This window comes from Anneissia japonica, unplaced genomic scaffold (genome assembly GCF_011630105.1).
Source record: "Anneissia japonica isolate Jap-2015-1 unplaced genomic scaffold, ASM1163010v1 scaffold1587_len1432017_cov164, whole genome shotgun sequence".
In the NCBI taxonomy this organism is placed as follows: domain Eukaryota; kingdom Metazoa; phylum Echinodermata; class Crinoidea; order Comatulida; family Comatulidae; genus Anneissia; species Anneissia japonica.
The window spans coordinates 710,275-736,013 of NW_022713643.1; the positions used below are offsets into that span (position 1 = coordinate 710,275).

The 25,739-nt window shown below is 36.4% G+C and overlaps 2 protein-coding genes and 1 long non-coding RNA gene across 3 annotated transcripts; 1 reads left to right on the forward strand and 2 right to left on the reverse strand.

Annotated features, from left to right (window-relative positions):
- Positions 1-1,335: 1,335 nt before the first annotated feature.
- Positions 1,336-13,759, reverse strand: LOC117108690 (40-kDa huntingtin-associated protein-like). The gene is made up of 12 exons (XM_033250800.1): positions 13,606-13,759; positions 13,120-13,166; positions 11,600-11,672; positions 9,482-9,641; positions 8,755-8,823; positions 8,107-8,169; positions 7,365-7,422; positions 6,897-7,051; positions 5,090-5,171; positions 4,370-4,413; positions 3,801-3,856; positions 1,336-3,123 (listed from the first exon to the last, which is right to left on the reverse strand). Exons 1-12 carry the CDS (start codon positions 13,662-13,664, stop codon positions 3,033-3,035), a joined length of 957 nt encoding a protein of 318 aa, XP_033106691.1. The 5' UTR covers positions 13,665-13,759; the 3' UTR covers positions 1,336-3,032.
- A 1,624-nt stretch (positions 13,760-15,383) lies between these two features.
- On the forward strand, positions 15,384-24,351 carry LOC117108699. The gene is made up of 3 exons (XR_004445400.1): positions 15,384-15,655; positions 23,500-23,736; positions 24,216-24,351. It is a non-coding gene; the product is annotated as an uncharacterized LOC117108699 (long non-coding RNA).
- On the reverse strand, positions 16,374-25,450 carry LOC117108698 (acidic mammalian chitinase-like). Its single transcript, XM_033250810.1, has 8 exons — positions 24,313-25,450; positions 23,398-23,840; positions 21,947-22,071; positions 20,629-20,755; positions 20,254-20,439; positions 19,566-19,685; positions 18,848-18,980; positions 16,374-17,927 (listed from the first exon to the last, which is right to left on the reverse strand). The coding sequence occupies exons 1-8, from the start codon at positions 24,392-24,394 to the stop codon at positions 16,582-16,584; spliced, it is 2,562 nt and encodes an 853-aa protein (XP_033106701.1). The 5' UTR covers positions 24,395-25,450; the 3' UTR covers positions 16,374-16,581.
- Positions 25,451-25,739: the final 289 nt, after the last annotated feature.

The following is a 25,739-nucleotide window of genomic DNA, read 5'->3' on the forward strand; positions in this document are numbered from 1 at the left end:
TATAAATTTGTACAGTTTGAAATATCAACACCTCGTTGAAAGACCCCGTCTTTGAGGTGAACGAGTATATTTTCGTGAATACTACCTTTGATTGATAATCGTATCTAATTTCCGTACCTCCATATGCTCAACTCATTTATACCCTTTGCAATAAGATACAACTCAAATACCTAAATTAATGTTTATTACTTGTCTTTTTTAACTGTATTTATTTACTGTATATACAATGGCCACGTTTTTTTCCCCATGTATTTATATTAGTTACTTTTTTTTCTTGTTATATTTTCGATGTGTGTATACATTTTACTATGTTTATGTATTGAAATAATTACAAACCAAACATAATTTCCGTATTTTGGACAATCGAAACAAGATATTACAAATGAAATAGTAAATTACTGATAGGTTTCGAAAAAAAAAATTGAAATTAATTTAAAACAACATACAGTATTTATGCCAATATGTTATCTTTGTTTTAACAGCAATTTGTTTACGAAACGTGAGTCACATAGGCCTATGCTTTGTGCCCCTATATTACGGTTACTGACCATTTTATTTATTATTTTGCAACATTAGTTATCATTGGTAGCATAATATAATTCATGTTATATATAAAGTTATAAGATTTGGTCACTGGCGTATCTAGAAGTCTTGAAATGGAAGTGCTAATGGGGAAGCGAAGGTGAAGTGGGGAGGGAGGGCTCTATGATTAGTTGAGGGGCGTTAATTCGCAAAATAAGGTGATTTTAGGTGATTTTCAATTACTGTACTTTACCGTGATTTTTTTTAAGGGGGGGGGGGGCGAGTAATGTTTGGAGCAGAACGCCCACCCGCCTCCGCCTACCCCCTAGATACGCCACTGTTTGGTCATGAATTTTTATCGTGTTATTTTTCTTAACATCAATTTTTTTATACGAAATATGAGTTACATATGCTTTGTTCCCCTAGATTCTGGTTACTGACCTTTAATGAGGGTCACGGCAGTTCACAATTTACCGGCTTTTAAATTATGTCATAGGTCTAAAATCGCTAACATCTCCTCCACTCTCATTCGTCAGTTTCATTCATCGCGAACCGTCATTGGTCGAATTTCACCCACCCCTTCCATACTGTTTACCAAACAAGTCGCTTCTCACCTTGGGCTATCAAACTATTTATAGCATACTGGCTGAGGTATAGCTTATTATTTGGATGCCATAAAATCGTACCCTGGATGGTCGCAAAGTTTTGATAAGCAACATAGAGGGCGCTCTACCACCAGAAATAGAATACGGACTTCTATATTTTTGTGTCAGTGTTGCACAGAATAATACATATATGTACTACATACACATATAAAAGGCCCGAAGTTGTATTTTATTGAACCTTATTGCACATATTGTATTAACTATAAGTAATAAATCAATATTAATAGAAATAAGGATTTTGGTTTTACAGGTATTGACGTCTATTTTGTTCACCACTATCCCTACATTTCTCTCTCTATATTATATATTATTACTTTAAATGAACTGTATACAAGTTGTAAAAATTATGCTGCTTCGTCATCTGTTGAAGGAATCCTCTTCTGTGAAGTACCAAGCCGACAATTTCCACCTCTGTCCCGTCCGCTGGCGCCGCTGTTTTTTGGAAATTTATTCGAAATGTGAGACTAGATATCTCACTAGATGTGCAGTCCAAGGGATACCAAATATGATTAATTTTTTTCCTGTTTGGAAAAACCAACATTAAAACCAAAAATATGGATTTAAAATAATTAGCCAATCAGCAAACGTACTCCATGCTTTATATGACCAACACATTAGACAAAAAATTGCATTTTATTCACTGAGAGAGGGGGCTCCATATGACCAAATAAGGCGTATCGGACATTAGCATGATGTTACAACCTGTCTGATATTAATTTTTTGATCATATATTTCAGCTTATAAATAGAAATCAAAAACAAAAATATTTTTAGTTCGCTCTTCATTGGATTACTAGTCAAACTTATAAAGTATCTGATCACTTTGAACCCCCCCCCACAAGAAATCGAGTGCAAAAAACCTGCGTACCGTTTTCCTTAGTGAAATTACCGAAGACGAACGGCCTGCAAGACCCAGTTAATGTTGCTTAGGAAGAACAACCAGGCAGTTATTTCCCGAGCAGATATGTTGAACGCGAACAGCATGACTCGTTTACTTCTACCTCAGTTCATGCTAATACTACGCACATCACTGCACCGTTCACAGGATCTACAGTACAATATTATACTGACAGTACAGGCGTATAATCTTAAAACCTACTGCATAATTAACGCGAACACCACTGGTACGATTTGTCCAGTAGCTGAGCTCAGCCAGCTAAACTGGTGGTAGCAACTGTACGTGCACTGAACCTTGGAGATCTTCTGGTCCCCTGTTCAATTCCATCTGCTTTTCTCTTTATGTTTCAGTCGAAGTTACGATAGGACACTGTCTTTCTGATATGTACTTAAGCCGTTGGTCCTGGGTGCAATATGTCCTGTGTACTCTTCCGAAAGAATGCAGTACACTCTTCGGAAAAGAGTAGGGGACTGTCTCTCAGCGTACTTGCCAATTCACTAGACGGACCCCCATACAAAACAAGTCTTGGAGTTGGCTGTTACCCCTGATATGATTCACACCAAAAATACTACTATTTCTTGACCAACGTATAGTCTTGGTCAAAATCATTCTAGTGGCTGTAGCCTTCCTTTGAATATATCCCAGCACCTCCACTATGAATGAGTCATTCAAATGAGCGTGAATGGAAACAACGAAACTGGAAATAAATTTTCTGAAACAAGAAAACCTCTTCAAAAAACAACTGCGAAAAGGGTAACGTCATTGGCTGGATATCTCCTATTATCTCCACAGAATTCCGATGTAAAGAAAACGTCACCCAATTTTTGTCATGTGACATACCTAGGCCTAACTGTCACACTGGTGCATTAAAATGGATTGTGCCTATATTCACCGCATAGCCTATTCCACGTTCTGTTATCTATATGGAGTACGGCTAGCTAGCCACTTCTAGGTCTCTTCCATACTCAGTACTGGTGGATTGGTTAGTGTCTTGATAATAAGGTGAAGAAGATGGATGTGTGTAGAAGATAATAAAGGCCTAGAAAAAAAGAAAATAATAATAATGCTTTATAAACAATGTTAATTGGAATTGCATGACAAAAATTCAATATTGAAACTGTAAAAACGGACTCTTTAACCATCGAAAGCACTACAATAAAATCTGATTAACATCGTTCAGTTTTTCGTTGAAGTTAATTTGCATGCCAGTGGCGAATTCAGTGTGGCAATCGAGGTCCATAAGTCTGAATAGGGCAGAATCTACGGCAAAGAGAGGAAAGATTTGGGATGTCCCTTACTTATGTGGCAGGCATAGCTCTCTGGAAGTTTTAGCCAATTTAATCTCTTATAATCTAAATGAGATTACACTTGGTGAGAAATTTTTTTGGCTGATGCTGGAGAGAGTAGGTGTTGGGGCGATAACCTCTACTCCTATCCTATCCGCCACCCTCATTTGCATCAAGCCTTTTTGAAGTCTTGCTATTTCATATTATGTACCATCATGAATATTGTTAACAAGTGAAATAGAAATTGACTTGACTAAAGTACTTAGGTAATCTAACTTTGGTTTCCTTTTTTCTCCTCCATAAATACATCATCTCTATTAGAATTATAAACTATATGCTTGACCCATAGTAACATATCTGTAGAGGACATGTCATACTAGTAAATATATAAAAATAAGGAAATAAAAGAAATAACTTGTGATGGTCTTACCAGAGATCTTGCTGTAAGGCAGTCAGTGCCTCAATGTCTCTTGATTGACATGCCATCTACAAAGAAAGAAAATATTGTGGTTTTTTTTTTCTAATTTAATTTAATAATACTTTATTTGTAGTCATTCAACATGAAATTGGAAATTTGGGGTGGTCTCCTTGGAACCCACTACAGCCACAATGCAGTGCCACCTGGCTTAACAGATACATACAGAAACACAGTGTTCCTTATCCCGCCTAAGTCTTAATGTGAGGGTTATTCGAAGAGCTCAGCAAGCAGACTAAAACCCAACGCTGGCTGGGCTGAACAAGGGTCTTTAGCAAGAGACAACTGCTCAGCTCTCCATAAGTACACTCCAAAATTACAAGATGGAACAATGTAATGACCTATGACCCAAGTCTAATCACTAGGCTTACAAAGTGGATTTGTTCTTAGTTGTTGGAAAACACACCTGGTATCTGGTAACCCAACACTCTGGAATAGACTTTTCCATGGGTCAGCCTTATGCACATTTTAGAGTATCTTTCTTATTTTATTTTCAACAAGTTATATTTGATATAGCTACTTACAACTAATGACTGAAGCAATAAGAACATTGTTTCACTCAAGCAGTCTGAAATAGATTGAAGGAATGGTATTATTAGACAAAGAAATTTCAGTTATCATAACATATGTGACTAGATCTGGCAAAACCCTCCATTTGTCACCATTTCTAATTTTGCGCAAGCACCCAAATGTTTGAGAATCAGAATTTTAGACATTTTCAGTTTTTTTTTTGCATTTTATAAAAGAAGATTAATTGAAGAGCATTTCTGCAAAATATCAATCACTAAATCTGACTGAAAAGCATAATAATTTTTTTTTTAAATACAAATCTTAATAATAAACTATTGATTTTGGAGTCTTTGGAAGCTGTTTTCTTAAAATTTACATAGCTGATATTGAATGAATTAATAATAATATTCATAACTTTGCTAATAACTCAACCAATTTCCATCAAATAGACACACAGAATCTAAAAATACCAAAAAAACTCAATTTTAAATTTCAATGATAAGTGTAGCTATGTTTGTCACCAAGGATGTTTACTTTAGGGAGCTTTTGATAGCACGATGTGAGAGAATCTAGAACGTAATGACGTCACTAATATTTCATCTTCGCATGTGGAAACGTTAAGTTCTCCTTGTTGTGTGGATTCTAGGATGCAATTTGGCCAAATCTGTTGTGCAGAGAACGTGGGACGGTCATGCATGAGTGAATCGGTTCCATAACTGAAAGCTTCCTATTACCTGGAGTTGTATCTTCACTACTTTCCCATGAATATCGTTCCAGTGTCTGGGCATGCTCAGGTCGAATTCTCTGTGGGGTCGGCTGAAATGAATAAATCAAATGGATCAATAATTACTGACTGCTGGACTTGGAAAAAAATTAAAGTGAAGAAGATGCAGACATTAGTGTGTCAGAAAACAATGGCATGTTTCAAGATGATGTAAAGAAAAAGAAATGCGCACTCGGTTTAATAGATTAGCGATCTGTTGATTGAAGATGACAATAAAGATGTTCGTAATAATAATGGTGTAAATTTTTATATCCATCGAACAAGATGCTCATGCGCTTGGTATGTGGAAGAGTAACTTGTCAATGACTTTCTTCGCCCACTAGGGTTCCTCCGTGTCTGTGCTACCCGGTAACCTGTTACCAGCAACTTTCGTCATCCATCACAGGGGCTGTCTGTTCCAGTACACCGGGGAATCCCTGTTCTCGTCTTGATTGACGTACTGGGCTCTTAATAGTGCACACGGGCCATTGTGTACACTGGGCCTACGATTTATAGTCCTTATTCGAGAAGACTTGTTCTACCACCAGAACTATAGGCGAGCGTGCCGTTCGAACCAGCGCCAATATTATGGCTGTAAAGTAGGTTGCAGCGCCACTGCCATAACCACTCGGCCATTGTTTATTTTTTAGTATTATACAAAAACACAAATAGTTGGTGCATTCTTTTTAAAACAATTACTTACAGTATATAGTGTGTATTACCAATATCAATACAAAACCGAAAAATTCTGTTTTAATGTGACCTGCTACTTAACACAACATCTTTTATTAACAAAGAAAAAACTTAAAGCTGTTGCCAATAAGAAGCAAAATCGTGGAAAAAAAATACAGTTAAACTCGTTTAAGTCGAATCTAAAGTGCCACTGAAATATAGTTCGACAGATTAAATTAGACTAAAGCAAAGTTGAATTTTATTCCGAGTTATATCACAATAGCAACTTGACTTGGAGAGTTAGGCCGTACGGAGACCGGAACAAATTAACACGCACTGACGGTACACGCACGATGTTGATCGCACATTTGGGCTACTACAGTAGAAGTAAAGGCCTAGCCTACCTAAACTTACCTTGAAAGCAGTATTTGTCAGAGTAGCAATACATTACATTAATTCTTAAATTATTACAGTATTTTTAAATGCTTTGTTAACTGCTTCTATGCCATTCTTTTGAATACAGTATAAAGAGGAATCAGTCAATACTTAAATGAAAGTTTAATCATATTTATATTTGATAAACTAACATTTAGTAACTGATTTTTGCATGGCCATCAAGCAAACATGTTTTAAATACGATAAATTCAGTTGGAAAATCCAAAATGTATTCCCTATACCTAAATTCCATAAGACATTTATTTTACAATTACTGTACATACCTTACAATTCAATTTACTGTATTTAAAAAAGAACTAACAAAACCTGAAACAGTGCTTAAACATTAGTCACTTATCGGCTTTACCACATGTCTCAACAATAGTGAGGATTGTGATTTGAGTCGCATGTAAATAAACTACACAAAGTACCACTATGCAATGTAAACAGGAGTCACTTGTCAGGCTTACTTAGCGTGTGAATTTCTGCATTGCCAAATGTATGAGTCACTTGTTGACTTTCACAGCGATGCTGGTAAAGCAGCGACAGCTTAAAATGATTAAAGTTTTACGTCAAGATTTTGACTTACAATTAATGGAAAAGAGATCAATTTCGACTTAGGCACATTCGACTTAGGCGAGTTCGACTGTATTTACAGAAATTAAACCTACCTTAAGAAGCATAAGCAGCAGTACCCTACTTATCTCACAGTTGCCTAATATGTCCATGAAAGCACCGACCGGGCGGCCACCGAGCCCAACAGTCATCCTCTCCCGGGCAAGGTACTCCATCTCAGTCAGCACAGTCAAAGCTGCATCATAATCGCCTGTTAAAACAAAAGACTACAGTAAAAAAATTTAATAAAAACTCATAAATAGATGTAGGCTGAACAGAAGGGTTTGACTGAATGTTTATGAATTTATATCAAAATTAATGACCACACAAAAAGTAACATACGCACAAATTTTTAAGCCCGTTGTAACTTGACTTCAGACAGAAGGCTGTCTGAATGTGACTAATGTCATATTACACACATATATGGTCAAGATGATGTCCCATTACATCATACATTGGGAAACTCAAGTATATGTCAGTCACATGAAATCTGACAGTGTGGATAAATCTTCAGTAAAACTTACACAATTCAATCTTGCAGGCTGCTACTTGATTTAGAGAATGAAGACAGTCCAATGGGCTCTATAAAAAAAAATCCAAACATGACAAAACGAGAACAAAAAACAGAAAGATGAACACAGAGATGATGTGTAAAACATGCATGATGTAGTGAAGGCATGTATGGTACTGTGCAGAGATGAATGTTTCTGCATAAGCATGTATGCCACTCTTAACTACAATATGAAGCTCTGAAAACAATTACGTATGGTAGGTTTGGTATGTGTGGACTATGCTAAGCAAAAACTCTAATATTTTGTATCTCGCATTTTATCCTTGTAAATTGAACATTTTAACATAAGTTTTACGCTGCAATTCATGTGTTTCAATTTTTATTGTATTTTTAATGTTTTTATCTTATTAACTTCGACTGATTTCATTGATGATTTTGTACATATATATACAGTATTTATATATATATATTTTTATATATACTTTAATGGTATTTTTACTTTTAATTTAATGTATGTTCTCATTGGCATCAGAGAGCCACTAGACAGTGATTTGGTTCACTTTTTGGCAAACCCTGTCCGGTCAATTGAGTGTTGTTTTTTCCTCTCTGTTATTTTGTGTTTGTCAGTTTTAATGTTCTTTGGACCAAATAAATGAAATGAAATGAAAAGTGGAGAAATCTTTCTGTAAAGTTACGTTTGTATGTACTGCATGTATGTACTGTCAATTTTCTAACAGAGATAACATACACGCTACCTGATACTGTAGGTGAGCTGCTCGCTGGTAATGCAGCGATGCTTCTCCAGCCTTGTTTAACCCCTTCAAATAGAAATGAAAAATAGAATCATGCAAAAAAATAGAATCATGCAAAAAAAAAAACTCATCAATCAGTCTTATGTAGTGCATTATACACTATCCCTCTAGTAGCATTTTCACTATTAGGCAAGTAAAATGACTGAGCGATAAAGGCAGGGAGGGGGGCCGCCAGAGCCTATAGCCATAATATCAGCATTGGCTTGGGCAGCATGCTTGTCTATGGTTCACAAAGTGGAACAAGTCTGCTTGCATAAGAACTATAAACATTATGCCCAATGTACACAATTGTCTCTTGTGCGTAATGAGACCAGTATATTTTTTTTAGATGAATAGGAGTTACTGCGGTGTACTGGTTAAAACAGCCCCTATTGTGGACAGACTAGGAAAAGCAACTTGTGATCCATCAGACTGTTGTTTTGTCAAAATCAATACTCAATATAATCAATATTATTTGGCCAAATCACTAGTGCGCCTACTACAGGATGGTTGGCCCACCCAATAAAATCCACCAGGCCCATCCCAGTGCTGCCACCTGTTTTATAAATGCTGATGTGTATATAATTATGTCAATCAAAATTAAAATTATACCTTCAGGCTATTGGCTAGTCTCAGACATAATGATGCAGCTAGAGCAGGTTGCTTCTGTTCCAGGTGAACCTACAGGCAAGACAAATTTACAACGATTAAAGCTACAACCATACTAAGATTTTAATGTGACAAATTTCTGTGATTTGCCCATATATGGGTATGGTATGACATTGTCATGTCCATATATAGATGAATCATCATGTGTCATATGCGGATTGACATTAAAGTGTACCCTGTTAGATTAATGGTTTTCAATCTGTTACTGTACTTAATTTGAAAGAAAAAAGAATATTGAAATCATACATACTGAAATTTGTTATGAGAGAGGGAAAAGTACAAAGAAAAGATGGCGGAAAAATTAATGAATAAAATGTTTCTCACATATATGGTATATGATATGGCCCATGTTAGTGTAATTGTTAAAGAAGGCAGTACATTGTTGTTTTTTTTTAAGCAGGAGTTGTCTCTCAGTCTACTGTCAAATGTCAGAAAAACTAGAAATAATTAGTAACCTCTAGCACAGAAAATCACACCCCACAATTTATGTTTTAGTAAGTAAAAAAATTTTTTGTACCACTGTCATTGTAACAATGAATTTCCTTTATATGTGTTTTACTTTTTACAGTACCTGTATAATTTAATACTTTTTATATCTAAGCAAATAAATGAATTTTTTTACTATCGCTTGACCATTTGTTTGTGTATTAAATTTGGCATTTGACCTTACCTTGACAGCATGACCATAGCAATTCACTGCTGCTGACAAATGTTCTTCAAAATTTGGACAACTAGTACTTTGGTCGATATTTTCCGCCTCGAGGAAATGCTGTGCAGCGTCTATTAGAGCACTCGATTCACCAGGTGCATTAGCTAAGGTGTGCTCACACCTGTGATACCAGAAGATAGAAAACATTTATTCCTTTGGTTTTAAGTTAAGAATAGATAGGGACAAAATTATAACTACTTCTGCTATGCAAGCAGCTTAGCTCAGCCAACGGTAACCACTGTGTGTTCCCTGCACTGTAGAAATCCACTCGGTTACCAATGGCCTAAACATTTCAACTGAATTACAGTGCACATTTTTATAATTGGTGTGAATATAAGAATCTATACAGTATATATATACAAATAAAATATCAAAAATACATCAAAATTACATATCAAAAAAAGAAAATTTCAAATATTTGTTACAATAAACATGTCCAAATTTCATAAAATGTTCAAAAAAAATTCAGTTTTGGAATAATACAATCATTGCAAAATGGTTGAAAACACAACAAACAAAATATACATCAAAGAACATATCAAAAAGATAGTAACATATACAATTTAATATATCAAGGATACATAAAAAATACTTATTAGTAATCAAATGTGGGAAAATATACAAAAAAACCTGAGAAGTTTGAGTATATGTTAAAATAAACATGGCAACAGTTCATAGAATGTCCAAAATAAATTCAGAGTTTGAATTACAATAATACAGTAGCAAAAACAATCAATATAAAAATATATATTTCAAAGCAAATAAATGTTTCATAAAATAAGATAGCAATATAGTATATATATATATATACAATTTAAAATATCAAAAATACATCAAAATTACATATCAGTAATCAAGGGGTACTGTAGGGGCCTATACAAAAAAATCTGTTAAAAACATGTCATATGATGTTCACAATATGTCCAAAAATTCAGTTTCATAAAAAAAAAATTACACAAAAATGTATAAAGAAACATATACATCAAAATTACACATAAAAAATCAAGAAATATACAAAAATCATGTAAAATTTCAGAAAATATCCACAGCAAATTTAGAATTAAAATTACAAATTCAACAATGTTGGAACAAAATAAACATGAAAGCGCAATAAAAATTTCATAAAATAGATTGAACAAAATCGCATTAAACAAATGTTTCATACAATACACCAAAATATCAAGAAATCATTAAAATTAAATAAAAAATAAAGAAGTATAAAAAACGAAAGTTCCACTGATTAATCTCAGATAAGATAGTATAATACTAATGCATGATATCCCAACACAATGGCGTGAATTTCAATACTTGGAGTATGTATTATACTATCTTACAATAAATTTGTGAAAAAAAAGAACATTTGAAAAGTTTATTCAATGTAACATTCCCAGTCCAATTAGAAATGATTTCAACCTCAAAATAAAAAAAAATATATACATAATAAAAAAAAACTCAGAGCACAATAAAAGTTTCATAAAAAAGATTGCACAAAAAAATGCATTAAACAACTGTTGTATACAATTAAATTAAAATATCAAGAAATCATCAAAATTACATCAATGATAAAGAAGTATACAATAAAATTGTTTAAAAAAACATTTCAAAAGTTCATTTAATGTAAAAACAGTCTAATTCAAAATAATTTCAGAATCCACTAATATATATATAAAATATATAACAAAAATACATCAAAAAAAATACATTACATTGAGAAACATACAAAAATCATGTCACAATTCATAGAATGTACTGTACATTGCAAATTCAGAGTTAAAATTCAATAAAAGGCTGAAAATACTGTAAGTACATAAGTATGAATGTGAAGTCATTTGACATAATCCATGATGATGTCGTATCATATTATGAGCAATTCAGAATAAAAATTTAATGAAATGGTTGAAAATAAGTACATAATTATGAGTGTGAAGTCATTTGACATAATCCATGATGTCATATCATATGGGCAAATCATTGGATGAGCTATACAGCAGAATGGGGCTAAAAACATGGTACTGTAGTTATATGCTTGTTTACATGTATAGGGGTTGTGCAAAAAAAGAAAAAAAGAATTGAACTCACCTTGCCATGGCTAAGCAGCATAGTCCAGCATACTGAGAGCATTCTTGCACTTCTAAAACCTTACTCAAAGCATCTAAAATAACCCAGTAATAAACAAGGAAAAAAGTAGACACATATTAGATTATTGTTCCAAGATTAAACTAAGTTTACATGTATAGGCCGATCCAATTTTCAGTGATTATTCTCCATATGATAATGATTATGATGTGATGTCATCATGACCATATTTAGGCATGTCACATGTTTTGTCAAATAAAATGTGTTAGTCTGGATAAGGCTTTATGCATCATCTGCTACAAATGTAAAATGTAAATAATGGGTGAGTCAAGTGGCCGAGTTGTAAGGCAGGGGCACTGCTAGCTACAGCCTTAACATCAGCGCTGGTTCCAGCCGCTCATAGACAAAGTTTGGTTGGTAGAACCAAGCCTTCTTAGATAAGGACTTAAAATGGAGGTCCAGTGTATATACATCTTGCTTGTGTGCACTTTAAAGAATTCATTGCATCTTTCGGAGAAGTAGGGGGTTACCCCAATGTTAGGTTCATTTTGGCCTCTGTCATTGTGGAATGATGTGAACATGTAGCTAACATGAAGCGCCTCTTTACGGCTGCTAGGTAGTCACGGACCACACCCATATGCAATTCAGCACAATGATGCTGCAAGTTATGGGTTACCTTATTCTTCTACCTTTACCCCATTTGTGGTATACTGAAATTTGTTTTGTCATCATAATGTACTATACTGTAAATACTTTGCACCAGTGTACCATGACATACAGTACTTGACAAAACAAATCAAATTCAACTTTGACCCCAAGAAGGTCCCCAGCAATGGCAGTGGCAATAGAGAGCGCACTATCACTTCTTGAAAAACTACATTATGTCAACACAACAAATTTACAGTAGTGAGTAGTTCAGTGAGATGTTCTGTTCCTGCTTCTTGTGCTGAAGACCCCTAACCTGGCCAGCGTCAGGAAGGATTTAACCAGAAACACGAAATAGGCTGTCCAAAACGGAAGCCAGTGGGCGTGGCACTGAGCCGATGGGCAGCCACGCACTTTTTTGGGCATCCCTACCTAATATAGGGAGGAAAACAACATACATTCACTTTTCTTGGGTTTTACAATAATTTATCAGTAGTCTGGGGTCTGTAGGGAAGATGTAGCCAACGGTCCTGATGAAAAAATCATTGTCTTGAACATTCAACAACCTGTAAACCTCTGGGTCTAGACTACAGATAAATTTCCGTAGTGTCTTTGTTTATTTCCGTAAAAGTCCATAATTAGGCGAAATTTCCGTAGCAACTACGGACGTTTGTAGAACTTGAGAAGTCTATAGTGTAATAGGCAACTGCATTTGTCCAAATAGTAATGAAAGTTGGTCAATTTAAATATAGGCCTAGCATTTAATAAACACTATATAGCTTTCTCTTATTACACTCCTGGACTGCCTAATTACTTAAATTTGTGTCTACACAGTGAAAAGGATGAGGTTTAGAATATGAAAATTGAAACACACTTACTAAATTGTCCGATGGCCTCAGCAACATTTGGTTTACGAAGAAATCGCCTGGAAGTAAGCAGATACAAACAAATGTGCTGTTAAAAATTTTGCGATAGGGAACAGACATAGGGCCTAGCCTAGTAATAACATAGGGTCTTCGGCCTAACTAGCCTAGAGGATAGCTCTACTAGCTGGCCTATTCAACTGTAGGCTAGGACCAGTAGCTAGCTTGGTCTAGGCCAGTATAGATCATGCGTAGGGTCTTGTTGTTTAGCCTGGGTTGCAGGCCCAGCGACCCGTGACAGTGAAGCCTCGCTTCTAGCCAGGCCCTCCCTAGCCTAGCCGTCCGCCTAGCCTAGGCCCTGGGCCTAGCTAGCCTAGGGGGACCTGGAGTACGTAGGCCTAGGCCTACACGGTCTACCTAGTCCTAGGCCTATAACGAACTTAATTAATGACTATCCAGATAAACACTAAACATAAAAAAAATGTCAACGGATTATAAAACCTTTTAAGTTTTCCAGAAATACTCCTGTAACGACCAAGAAAATCAGCATCTCTTTCCATTTTTTAGAATCAACAGACGACCAAAACCAAACACTCACACACTTTAAAATGCTCTTTCGGGAAAAGCGCCACCAAGTGTCACAACAAACAGGAGCAAGGATTATCCATGATAGCCGCGGAGGGCGTGAAAAGGTTGTTGTTTGTTGTTACTTCGCAATTCGCGACGTTATCAACGAGTACAGCGCATTCAATCGCGTAACATGATTGGTCAATTTTTTTTTTTTTAATTTTTTTTTTTATTAAAAATTTTTTTTTTTTGAAGGTCGTGTGTTCCATTCCCACACGAACCAATTTTTGTTTTCTTTAAGGCAGTTTAGTTGATGGTGGATAATGAATGTATTGTACTTGTTGATGACGTCGCGAAATAACAAACAACAACGTGTCATGTCCGAGCCTAGACTGTCATGGAAGCTCACTGGCTCCTGTGTAATTCATATTGAGCCAACTGCAGACGAAAAGGTTACAATCTTTTCAGATTTATAACATTTAAGAATCATCAATTTAATTCGCCACTGAGCGTTATCAGCGGACGGGTCGGAAGGTTTATCTTCTATAGAAATTGCTAATTTAAAAGCACCATTGTGTGAGTGTGGATTAATTATAGATTTACTTTTAAGGTGATATTAGCACATATGCATGAGGGCATAGAAACCACTAGAGTACGGAGGGGTTAAAAGTTAAGACGGTTAAGAAATCATCATCGTCATCATCATCATCATCATCATCGTCGTTATCATCATTTCATGGTAATCGTCATTACCCAACTTCTGATTATCTCAAAACTGAGTTCAACACCGAGTCTACTTAATTAGCTTGTGTGGGAGAATTTCAAGTACTTTTAGAAGACTGCACCTATGGTCAGATCCAGGGAGAAAATCCAAGTGCGGGGGGTCACAAGCCGAAGCACGGGGTAGTCAGACATTCTGAGAATTGTTATCCTTACGGCAAAATAACATCAAATATTAAAAATATATACCGGTACAATGTTTATGTATTTGTAAAAATTAATGAATAATATTGTTCTGATTTTCCGACCAATCAATGTGTGAATTTTCTAATATCCTTGCTAAGCATTTTTGTGTTTCTCATTAAAACGTACTTATTTAAATCTCCTGCATTCAAGAGAGCAGGGCTTCTAGTTCTGTGGGTAAAGCCGACCTCCTAGGACTCCAAAAGTGTGGAGTAGTACCGTATAACAGGAGGGGTAGAAATAGAGTCGAAATGATAGGAAATAGCCATCACCGCAGGTTAAAGATGCGTAGTGTCTTTATCACCGACGGACAAATTGAAACAATATACTCACTACCGTACATACGTATATTTTTTTTCAGACTTTTCATCGAAGATTGCACATGATGATGACGACGATAATGATATGATGATAATGAAGCGATTTATAGTGCATTGTATTTTGACACCATAAGCCTAATGACATTGGCCTGACAGAAAAAATTGAAAATAATATTAATAATAATAATAGGCCTATATGACTGTGGTGGTCGTAGTTCTGGTGATAAAGGTATTGGTGGTAGTAAGGTGGTATTAGTGACGCACTTTGTGGCAGCAGTGAAAAATAAAGCGATAACGGAGGTACTGGTAGTGATTGTGGTGGTGTTGATGGGACACTGGTTAGGTGGCGATAATTATATTGTAATTATAACGACCTTCCCATGAACTTTGGCATCAATTGTCAAATGACAATTATATATGTACCAAAATACAATTTATTAAATAAGATAAACAATTAAATAAATAATTGAATGACATGAAAGCACACGAAAAATACGTTCAAATATATATACTATTTAATTATGAAAAATCAATCTTCATATGTCGTTATTTTACAAAATTAAACTACAATATTTATTTTTTGGTTTAAGTAATGTGACCACACAAGACCAGCTGTGTGTGAACAATTTCAACACGTACACATATTTAAAGAAGGGACGCATCATGCGAGCTGTCCATCCTGGTATTGACCGCAAAGCACGGTATGTTACATACGCCTAAAATCATTGTAGGAGAGTATTACATCAGGTTATACGATGGATGGAAGTTTTAAAACGTGAAAATATAGATTAGTTTACAAAGTCAGTTTGGGTTTAGGTGTGATTACTTAAAGCGCTAGACGCAAACAAAACACCAATAAAAGTATCCCCTTAATAGGGGCTATACCAATGTCTTTTAAAATTAAGGAAAAAAGTCTGGGTTGATTTTAAGTTTATTGCTCAAGAAATGTTAACAATATAAATTTGAATACATTTTTCCCCTTATTTTGGAACTACTGAGTTGTTTCGGTACAATAAACATACTAATTGTCCCCTTAATAAGAGTTGAAATGTATTGATTAGACCATTTTGCATATTCAGAGAAAGTGGCCCCGTCCCTTAATGGATGTCTCTTTGATGGGGTTGATTATAGTGTTAAAAGATATTTCCCATTGTTTCTCGGAAAAGTGTCTTCTTATTAATTTACGTGTGTCCGCTGAATAGGGATGTCCCAAAGTAGGGGGTTCTACTGTATTATCTCATTATTCTTCTTATGTAAATGCTTAGCTGCTACGTTGGTCCTGCAAACAGTTGTCGCGGTACACTGTAAAAACAGCGTGGCGGATTTAAACACAAAGCTCCATGCAATGTTGTACCGTCTTTGGTTTAAAAGCTAAACGTGTTTAGATATAGCTTAATGTATTTAGGATCTTGATGTAGCTTTTAAACGTGTCGCCAAAAACGAGGGCGTTGTGTTTAAATGCTCCACGCTGTTTTTACAGTGTACGTGACGAGAGGTAGCCTAGCTAGTACAACACATTAAAAGAGGTTTAATAATTCATATTTAATTATCAAGAAGCTATAGAATTTTAGTCTGGTTTTCAGATGACTAATGCCTTCTAGAAGGCATATTATATAGTTTAAAACTTTCACGGCCAATTGCATACTTGAAGCTCACTATCCCAAATCAGTTGACTCGGACACTCCATGTGATGAAGTTGGCCGTGGACGCACCAAAACCACTTCTTGTTGTTATTTGCGTCGGGATAGTGACCGTCTGCTCGTCCCGAGCAAGTGAACTCAGTTGGACTAATATCTGCGCCGTTTTGTTGGCTTACTTGCGCAGCAAACTGGGACGAGCAAATTGCATTTTGGGGCCAATCACAGGCCATGGCATTTTGATTCCAATGCAAGTTATTTGGACACTGTTTAATATAGGTCCTGCTGCCAACGCATCGGATGTATCCATTACAATCATTTGGATGCGAGTAGTATCCGTTTGGTTGCGACAAGCAGAAGTCTTCTAAGATCACATGCTGGGTTTCTGTTGCTTCTTGCGATGGCGTTGCTGTGGTAGGTGGTAACGATGTCCTAATGGTTCGGCTTTCCTGGCATGTGACAAGGCTTGGCCAATTGCAATACAGCAGATCAGGACTGAAGAGCATGTCAGGAGGGCAGACATGCGTACTTGCAATGGCGCCATCACTGCAAACTAAGTATTTGGAACAATCACTTGGATGTGCAACTCGTCCTCCTGTCATTACACCCTCACAAACAGACTGCACTGACTCGGTCGAAGCCTCCGTCGTCTTGAAAACACCTCCACACGTCACCTTACTAGCTTGGTTGCAGAACTTCCACCGAGTATCGAATAGAGTGCCGTCTGGGCAGTTTTGCGTGGCAACGATAGCATACTGATAGCAGATGTAATATTTAGAACAGTCTGTGTCATGCGATTCTGCGCCGGACATTGTGTCACGGCACCTAGTAGGAGATTTGCTAGTGGTGGAAGCCTCGGTTGTTTCTTGATTCTCACAAGTGACCTGGCTAGCAACGTTACAGAAACCTCTCGTTGGATCAAAAAGAGTACCCGATTGACAATATCGCGTGGCGATAACCTCTTCCTGATAACAGAACAAGTACTGCGAGCAGTCCGACGGATGTGATGCAACACCAGAGTGGATTTCTTTGCAAGCTGATGGATCTGTAACCCTGTCCGTTGTTGTAGGAGGTAGAGTAGTTGTCACAGGCATCACAGCACAATTTGCTACTTCTGGTGGATCGCAGCGGTTGTAAGCTGAGTTCCAATGATTGCCATTCAGGCAGGTGACATCGTGTCTGACGTCACTAATGCAGACAATGTAAGAGAAGCAGTCTGTAGGATTAGGATAGAATGCGTTAGGTTTTCCATGGCAACTAAATTCTGTTGTTTCCATCGTTTGCGTCGTCGCAGATACTCCATCTTCATTTCCAGGAGGATTTATTGCACGTGTATCTGTGGCAGAAAAATATTGCATAATAATAGTTTTTTTTTTTTTTAAGCTGGACTATAACGCAAGCTTATAATACATAGTCAAGGGTCCTGGGTTCAATTCCTGTGGCAGCAGCACTTTTTCTCACGACTGAAGAGAATAGACCTTTCCAGAGTGTCAATCAAACTTAACAACTGACTAATCAGAACAGAGCTAGGAATACGCACGCGTCTTACAAACACACGTGTTGTCCCACAAACGCACGTGTTCGCGTGTTCGCGTATGTTTTACCACTGCTGTCTTTGTGGGACCTAAGCAACAATATCCAAGGGGCGGAGCTTAGCGGAAAGGTCCATTGGAACCGATCAGAAATGGGATATACATAAAGAATAGGGACGTTTTGTTTAGCGCGGTCCAAATTTCGGACCATGGTGAGCCTGTGTCGTTAAACCGGGCGCTCACTGTATCGTACGCCCGCTGGACGACAAATCCAATTCCGCTCCCTGTGAGGGCTCGACGACGCGACGCCGTCTGCTGATTGCCGGTGCAGCCTCAACGGATAGTCATTAAAAACTATCGTTCTCATTAGAATCGCATCGGCCGACGACCATCGGGTGAAGTGAGTGGCCGGCCGGCTTAAGGCCAACTCAAACAGCGTCGTACGACGCAGCCCGACGCGATTTGTTGTCGCGTCGGGTCTGTGTGAGTTAAACGCAGACGCGATGGTGTGCGTCGGGGGCAGTCACGTAGTAGAATATTAAACATGTTTAATATTTCTCACGACGGCTAAAGACTGTCCCCGACGATAAATCGGGTCGGGCTGCGTCAGCCGACGCTGTCTGAGTTGGCCTTTAAAAGAACTAAACCACTTTAAAGTTAAGAAGTAGCACCAACTACTGAATTATTGTCAGACATACGGCAAACATTTAAACAAGGCACTTACTCGTTTCCATTTGGGATTTGATTGTCTTGATAAGAGGCCATTTCTCACCAGACGGGCAGTTTCCATTGAAGTCATCAAGATCTAGCGCCCATACTAATGCACCACCAATGCCTTTGTCTTTCATCCAATCAACCTGATATTATTAACGATGATAATAATAATAATAATAATAATAGCAATAATAATAATGATAATAATAATAACAATAGTAATAATAATAATACTAATAGTAATACTGTAGTAATAGTAAATATAATGATAATGCTAATGATAGTGATGATGAATGATAATGACCGTGTCTATGGCAGTGATATGATATGATATAATAATAATAATTGTTAATAAACTATTGTTAATAAACTTATTGCCATTATTATTATTTTGTAAATTTGATATGTGATGGAAGGAATTCGATATAGGGGGCCCAGGGAGAGACTTTGGTAAATATATTGGTCTACACTACCTTCAGGCCCACCATGGTTGGGGCTGAGGTAAGAAAATATATTATTATGGCAATTCCAGGTGGCCGAAAATGGCACTGTCAAACTTAAATTTGAATATAATGTTCTTTTTTTCTTCAAAAATTCAGGAGAGATGGTGGAGGGTCGGCTTCCCCCTACCACCTCTTCAAATCCGCCATTGTCTTCAGTCTCAGTCGTTAGCTAAAGCTTAAATAAATTGAGTTTTACAAAAATGTTCAAAAGTTATCTCCACTGACCTTTAGTGCGATACTGGTGGAGTCATCATAACCAACCCACTGGTTGCCCCAGTAGGCATATGGTACCTTACGAATAGGATTCCAAACTTTAGTTCCTCCTGCGTGGATTTTTTGGCACACCTATTACAGTAAGAAAAATTCATGTTGTGATTAATTTAAAAAGTAATTGAAATGGGAATAAGCTAAAAGGATGGTGTAGAGGAGGAGGAAGAAGAAAAATATAGAAATTTATTTAAATATGAAAATGGTAATACTGTAATAAAGATGATGTTAATAATGATTATGATGTAAAGAGTGATAATGAAAATGATGATGATTTTGATCATGATAATAATAAAAAAATATTATTTTAAGATGATGATGATGATAATAGATAATGATAATAATAATGAAGATGATACTGATGATGATAATCAAGATGTTGATGATGATAATCAAGATGTTGATGATAATTAGGATAATGATAAAGAAGATGTTGAAAATTATGATGATGATGATGATGTTTATAATATTAGTGATGATGATAATAATGATGAGGATGATGATGACGAAAATTATGATGTCGGTTATGATTTTCATAGTGATAATAACGATTACGATGGGGAGGATGATGATTATTATTTAGATGATAATGACGATGTGTTGTTGATAAAAGAGAAGATGATAAATGAAATATAATTATATCTACCTCATAGTAGGCTAAGAAACCCTTCTCTCGAGTAAACTGCCCAGCATCCCCTGGCCCCGTAGATGGTGCTCCTATACCATTCTCCGATGGGTTAGTGAGTGTAAATGAGCGTCCGTAAGTAGGAATGCCAAGATTTAACTTACTTGCTGGGGCACCACCATCAAGCCACATTTTTATTGCACTGGCCTGAGAAATGATGCAAGATGAGACGGGATTTTTATTAATTATAAATACAGTACCACATCAAATATTTTTTTAAAAATAGGCCTAATATATGATGAAGCAGGCTAGACAACAATCTCTCTAGCCCAACCATAGGGTCCGAAGAAGCCTAAGCCAGGGGCCCATGACTTTCTGTTACTCCAGTGAGCTTACCTGGTTAAGTTTAGCATCAGGTCCTCCTTTCTCAGACGGATGCTTATGAAGTGCACTGTGCATGCCGGTCACAGGATCCCAACTTCCATGTAGGTCGTAGGTCATTACATTAATAAAATCAAAATACCTGTTTAAAAATAAAAGTACAATAAGATATTATTTGCGCAATAATGGTTCTAGAAACGATTATAAATGAATAAGGCGATACTTTTTTACACCTTGTGACGATTTCGAATAAAAATTAAAAATTTTGGCACCTTAGTTCACTCGACACCACGCAAAATGGAAGTTTCAGACAAAATTAAAAAGTTTTTCTGTATTGTTATTACACCTGCCGCTCTCTTGAAATCTCCAAAAATAGGATATGTATATTTCTTTATTATATAAATTTAAAGCATCCCATTACTACACTCAACATTCAATTTTTACATTCAACAATAACATTTTATTATTATAAATAATATTTAAGTATAAAAAATATTATAAGTATAAAAAAGTCTCGCCTATATAGAGAAGAATTTGTTTAGGTTCTACTGTTCCTTCACGTTGTAGGGGGAAGTTTCAACAAAAAATTCCGTTTGACCCACCGTAAAACCTCGAATAGAAGCCCAATGGGTTTAATCTCGAGAGGAAGCCCATTTCGAATTAAAGGCATAGTTACCGACCGTCTCGCATCGTGCGGGACGGTCCCACCGGGGTTCCGCCCCTGGACTCTGGGGGCCTGCTGGCCCCCGCCCCTTCCCAATCCCTAACTGGTGTAGTCACGCATTTCAAATCTCTCAGGTTGGTGACTATGTGAAGCCCTCCATTTAAGTTTGCAAAAGTAGCCTCGAAAAGAAGCCCACCTCATGAGCTTCTTTTCAAGATAGCATGGGCTTTTTTCGAGATAGTACGTACATACACTGTACATGAATTTCAAAACAACAACATAAATTAAAAACACTCTTGGTTTATAAAGTAGTTTACGTGATTTAATACCGGTTAATCCACCCGTGATACAGATCGATGTTACAGTGGCCCTATTTATTGTTTCATAGTAGTAATTCCCAAAATTTACAGCATTCATTTTAAAAAAGAAGCCCCCATGTTTACTTTTTTAAAAATAGCATCGAAAAGAAGCCCATCCGGAGTTCACCAAAAAAAAAAAAAGAATCCCAGGGGAGGTTTTAGGTATTATCCAGAGTAGGGTATACGGGAAATATAATATTTGGAGGTTGACAATGACTTGTGGCAGAACATAGTTTTACCCAACTGATTTTTGTTCTCGTTCAATCCGTCTGTCAATCAAACATGTTGATAATTAAAATTTAAATCTTACACAGACAGCAATCCGATTTCATAGCCATTTACTATGTTGTTTTCTCCTGCTGCCACTGCGGCTGTAAGGAGAAGACGCTCTTTGTTGGTGCCTTTGACTTCCATGTGAAAAGCTGATATAAATTCCTGAAAAGAGCAATGTCATACGTTTAAATAACAGAGGTAACTAATTGTCTATCAGATATTAAAGACAATTTGTAATACAGTACATCCTCTAATTCGAGACCCCTCTAATTCGGGACCACTTTGTCGAAGAACCAAATAACAATCTTCAATCTTTAAGACAAAGCTAACCCTCTAATTGGAGACCAAACCAGAGACCACCCAAAATTTCCAGGTCCCAAAGGTAGTCTCGAATTGGAGCGCGAAGTACTACGTACTCACGAAGATTTGAGATTTAAAAAGAACAGATTGACGAAGGAATTGGGTTGATGTTTTAAAGACTGTGTATACCTGTGCAGTTTTAGCTAATACATATCAGTATTCAAATAAGGCCTACTTATTTTGTATATTATTAATACATTATTAGCAATAATAAGTAAATAATAAAATTTGATAAAGCTCTTCGATCTGGACCTCATTAAACTCGAGGAATTTGATTATTTTAAATCTTAAGTCTTCAGCTTTAGACCGTATTGGCCTAACGGCCCTTCACAAAATATGGCTTGCTTGTCCTTGAAGATTTCGCGCTGGGGTGCGTTGATTGTGCTCGCATATAAATTACAGTATATTATATACAGTTCGCCCTCCAATGCGAGACCACCTTTGTGCGCGTTTACTTTGTGTTAGACGATTGAAGAATGTGTTGGTTCTTTGAAAAAGCGGTCTTGAATGGACCTTTCCGCTAAGCTCCGCCCCTTGGATATTGTTGCTAAGGTCTCACAAGACGGCAGTGTTAAAACATACGCGAACACGTGCGTTTGTGGGACAACACGTGTGTTTGTAAGACGCGCGCGTATTCCTAGCGCTGTTCTGATTAGTCAGTTGTTAAGTTTGATTGACACTCCGGAAAGGTCTATTAGAGTGGTCTCGAATTGGAGGGTGCACTGTAATTGATAAAATAGAAAGGTAAGAGTACAAGACAGTGCTATAGCAGTTACAGGTCTTGATGGGTTCTTGAGGGAAGCATTTTTCTTAGTACTGGCGGCAGTGCCAAAGATCAGAAATTGTGGAAACTGTTGTGGCTGTGACCACAGCTGATGTCGGTAATCTGTTCCGGAAGGTATTGCGTACATAGAAAGAGGTGTTGATTCTCAGATACTGAATATTCTGGAAACTCGTAATGTTGTTGGTTCTTCCTTGACGAATTGAAGGTATGACTCAGGGTGGAAATGACATATTAACAAGCTGGTAATGCAGCTTTTATCATACGTATCATAATACCAAAATAACAAGAACAATGATCACTACAAAAGTAAGTATAATAATAAACCAAATAAATTGGATTCATACCCGAACTAATGCAGTGAATCGTTCTTTGTCTTCTGGCACGCCACCTCTGGCGGCTGGATACTCCCAGTCCAGATCTAATCCATCAAATTTCCACTTTCTCAGGTACTGGATCGTCTGTGATATGAAAGTGCTTCGCGAAGATTTTGACGCAACCATGGTGGTGAAACCCGTCGATGCATGGTTCCAACCTCCAACGGCCAGCAACGTCTTCAGGTTTGGATTCTTGAGCTTAAGATCGTTGAACTTTTCGAAGTTTCCTTTGGACCAGTCTGTGGATTCGTCATTCCATTCAAAGCTTTTCAGTTTGTTGTCCTCGCACTTGGCGAAAGAGTAGATAAGGTGAGTGCAGAGCGAAGGATCGATGTCTTCCGGCTGAAAATGACCAATTCCAGGCCGATACTGTGACCAGTTTGTATGGTAGCAGACGAGACGGTATTTAGGTTCTGATGGTAAAAAATCAATTGATAAAGATGTTTATCTATTAATCATAAAGGAAACTTGTTGGTTTTCAATTGTTGAAAGACTTGTTTATCATGATCATAGATAGTATAATATATGATAATAATATGAAATTATGAATTAATAATGTTTAATTAGGGCCTATTATTATTATTATTATTAAACATTAATTGATAATATAAAAAAAAATTATTAATTTTAAAAAATGAAGCCCTGTCCAGACTGTCACATTTTATTTGACAAAAACATGTGACATGCCTAAATATGTTGACAGTACATCATGACCATAATACAGGCACATTATGACTGGGCCTATATAGGCATACAACAGGTTTTTTTTTTTGTTTTTTTTTGTGTAGACAGAGTTTTGTATGTGTGTCTGCTTGTGATTGGTATTATAGGCATCATCTCAAAGGAAGCACAACTAATACAACTATACGTAAGTACATCACTAACCAGATGCTTGCTGAGGAATTTGGATAAATGGATTTCCAAAAACAACGGAAAACAGAAGGGATATTAAAAACGTTGAAACCATATTATTGATGTCACTTCCTGCAAGAAATCCACAATAAACAGTTGTATCTATTTAATAGCTCTCTGGACCTTGATTGCAGAATCTGAAAGCATATAAAAATTTAAAAAAAACATTGCGTTCACACGATTCTCATGTCATAAATAGGCTAATCCTAAAGCCACTCCAGTTACGAAGCCGGAAGATGAAGTGAGTAGGCCTGTTTGACAATTTTCCAGAAGAGAATTAGAGAGTACCGGTAACTTTTCTTAATAGGCAGCTTTCGATTTGTGCGACCATAGTCAATTCACTATGGTGCGTCGACGCGACGCTAGAACAGAATCACTCATGTGTGACCGTCCTACCTGGCGTCCTACGTTCTCTGCATACGTAGATTTGGCCAAATTGGGTTCCAGAATCTGCTCGACGAGGTGACCTTAACGTTCTCGCATGCGCAGATTACTTTTAGTGACGTCATTACGTTATACGTCCTACCGTCGTCGTCGTGCATTTGAAAGCTCCTTACTAACTTAGTGAGCGTGACATCTGTATATAGTTTAAGTTATCTTTCCTGTGGTGGAGGATTTGCGGAGTAGTTGCTGGCTTAGAAATTTACGATGATTTAAACTTTAATATATCCATCTTCCGATTTGGTTAAATTCTGGATAATTGTTATAGGCCTACTTCTTCTTTCTATGTTTTTTTTTTATTTGCTTTTCTTCTCTTATGACAACATACAAATGTATGCTTATTGTTATTGTAGCCAAATATTTTGCTCTTAATCGGGTTCTGTGGTTAACTTTAAATGTAAATATAAAAATCTAATTATTTCACAGTACGATTAATGATTCAATGAATGTAATTCACCTAATTAGTTTTATTATGCTTTATTACATAGACCCTATTTGTATGTGTAGTTTTTAGGGACAGCACAGACAAGCCATTGGCTTTTTTTCTGTTCCTTGTCCACAGTATTTTGTTGGCTTAATAAATGTTGAATAATTCAATTATTGAATTTATCTACCGTACTGAATAAAGGTGTAGGCCTAATATTAATAAACAGACAGGAAAATACCTGAAAAACTCAAATAAAATTTTGCATAGTTCATTATAGATAAAATAAATTATTAGTTTCCAATATCGAAAAAAAAAATTACCGATTTACAGACATTTTACTACAATTATCCTTAAATTGATTACCAGCCAATTTAAGGATCTGTCCAAAAATTGACGGGGATTTTGTTAAAATAAAATTAAATTTAACAACTTATACTCATACAAAGAAATTCAAATGGGGAATTAACATTTTCATTTTTGTTTTTTATCTTTAAGGCATTTCTCCTAATAATGTATGTGTAAATAGTTATGT

What these genes read in the sequence shown, in the direction of transcription:
- LOC117108698 (XM_033250810.1), bottom strand. Translation starts at nt 24,394, where the DNA reads ATGGTTTCAACGTTTTTAATATCCCTTCTGTTTTCCGTTGTTTTTGGA. An exon ending in GTTTCTTAGCCTACTATGAG is followed by an intron (nt 19,686 to 20,253) that starts GTAGATATAATT and finishes TTACTGTAATAG; the next exon opens with GTGTGCCAAAAAATCCACGC. An exon ending in CCACCAGTATCGCACTAAAG is followed by an intron (nt 18,981 to 19,565) that starts GTCAGTGGAGAT and finishes TAATAATATCAG; the next exon opens with GTTGATTGGATGAAAGACAA.
- LOC117108690 (XM_033250800.1), bottom strand. Translation starts at nt 13,664, where the DNA reads ATGGAAAGAGATGCTGATTTTCTTGGTCGTTACAGGAGTATTTCTGGA. An exon ending in TGAGGCCATCGGACAATTTA is followed by an intron (nt 11,673 to 13,119) that starts GTAAGTGTGTTT and finishes GGGTTATTTTAG; the next exon opens with ATGCTTTGAGTAAGGTTTTA. An exon ending in TATTGCTTCAGTCATTAGTT is followed by an intron (nt 3,857 to 4,369) that starts GTAAGTAGCTAT and finishes CTTTCTTTGTAG; the next exon opens with ATGGCATGTCAATCAAGAGA.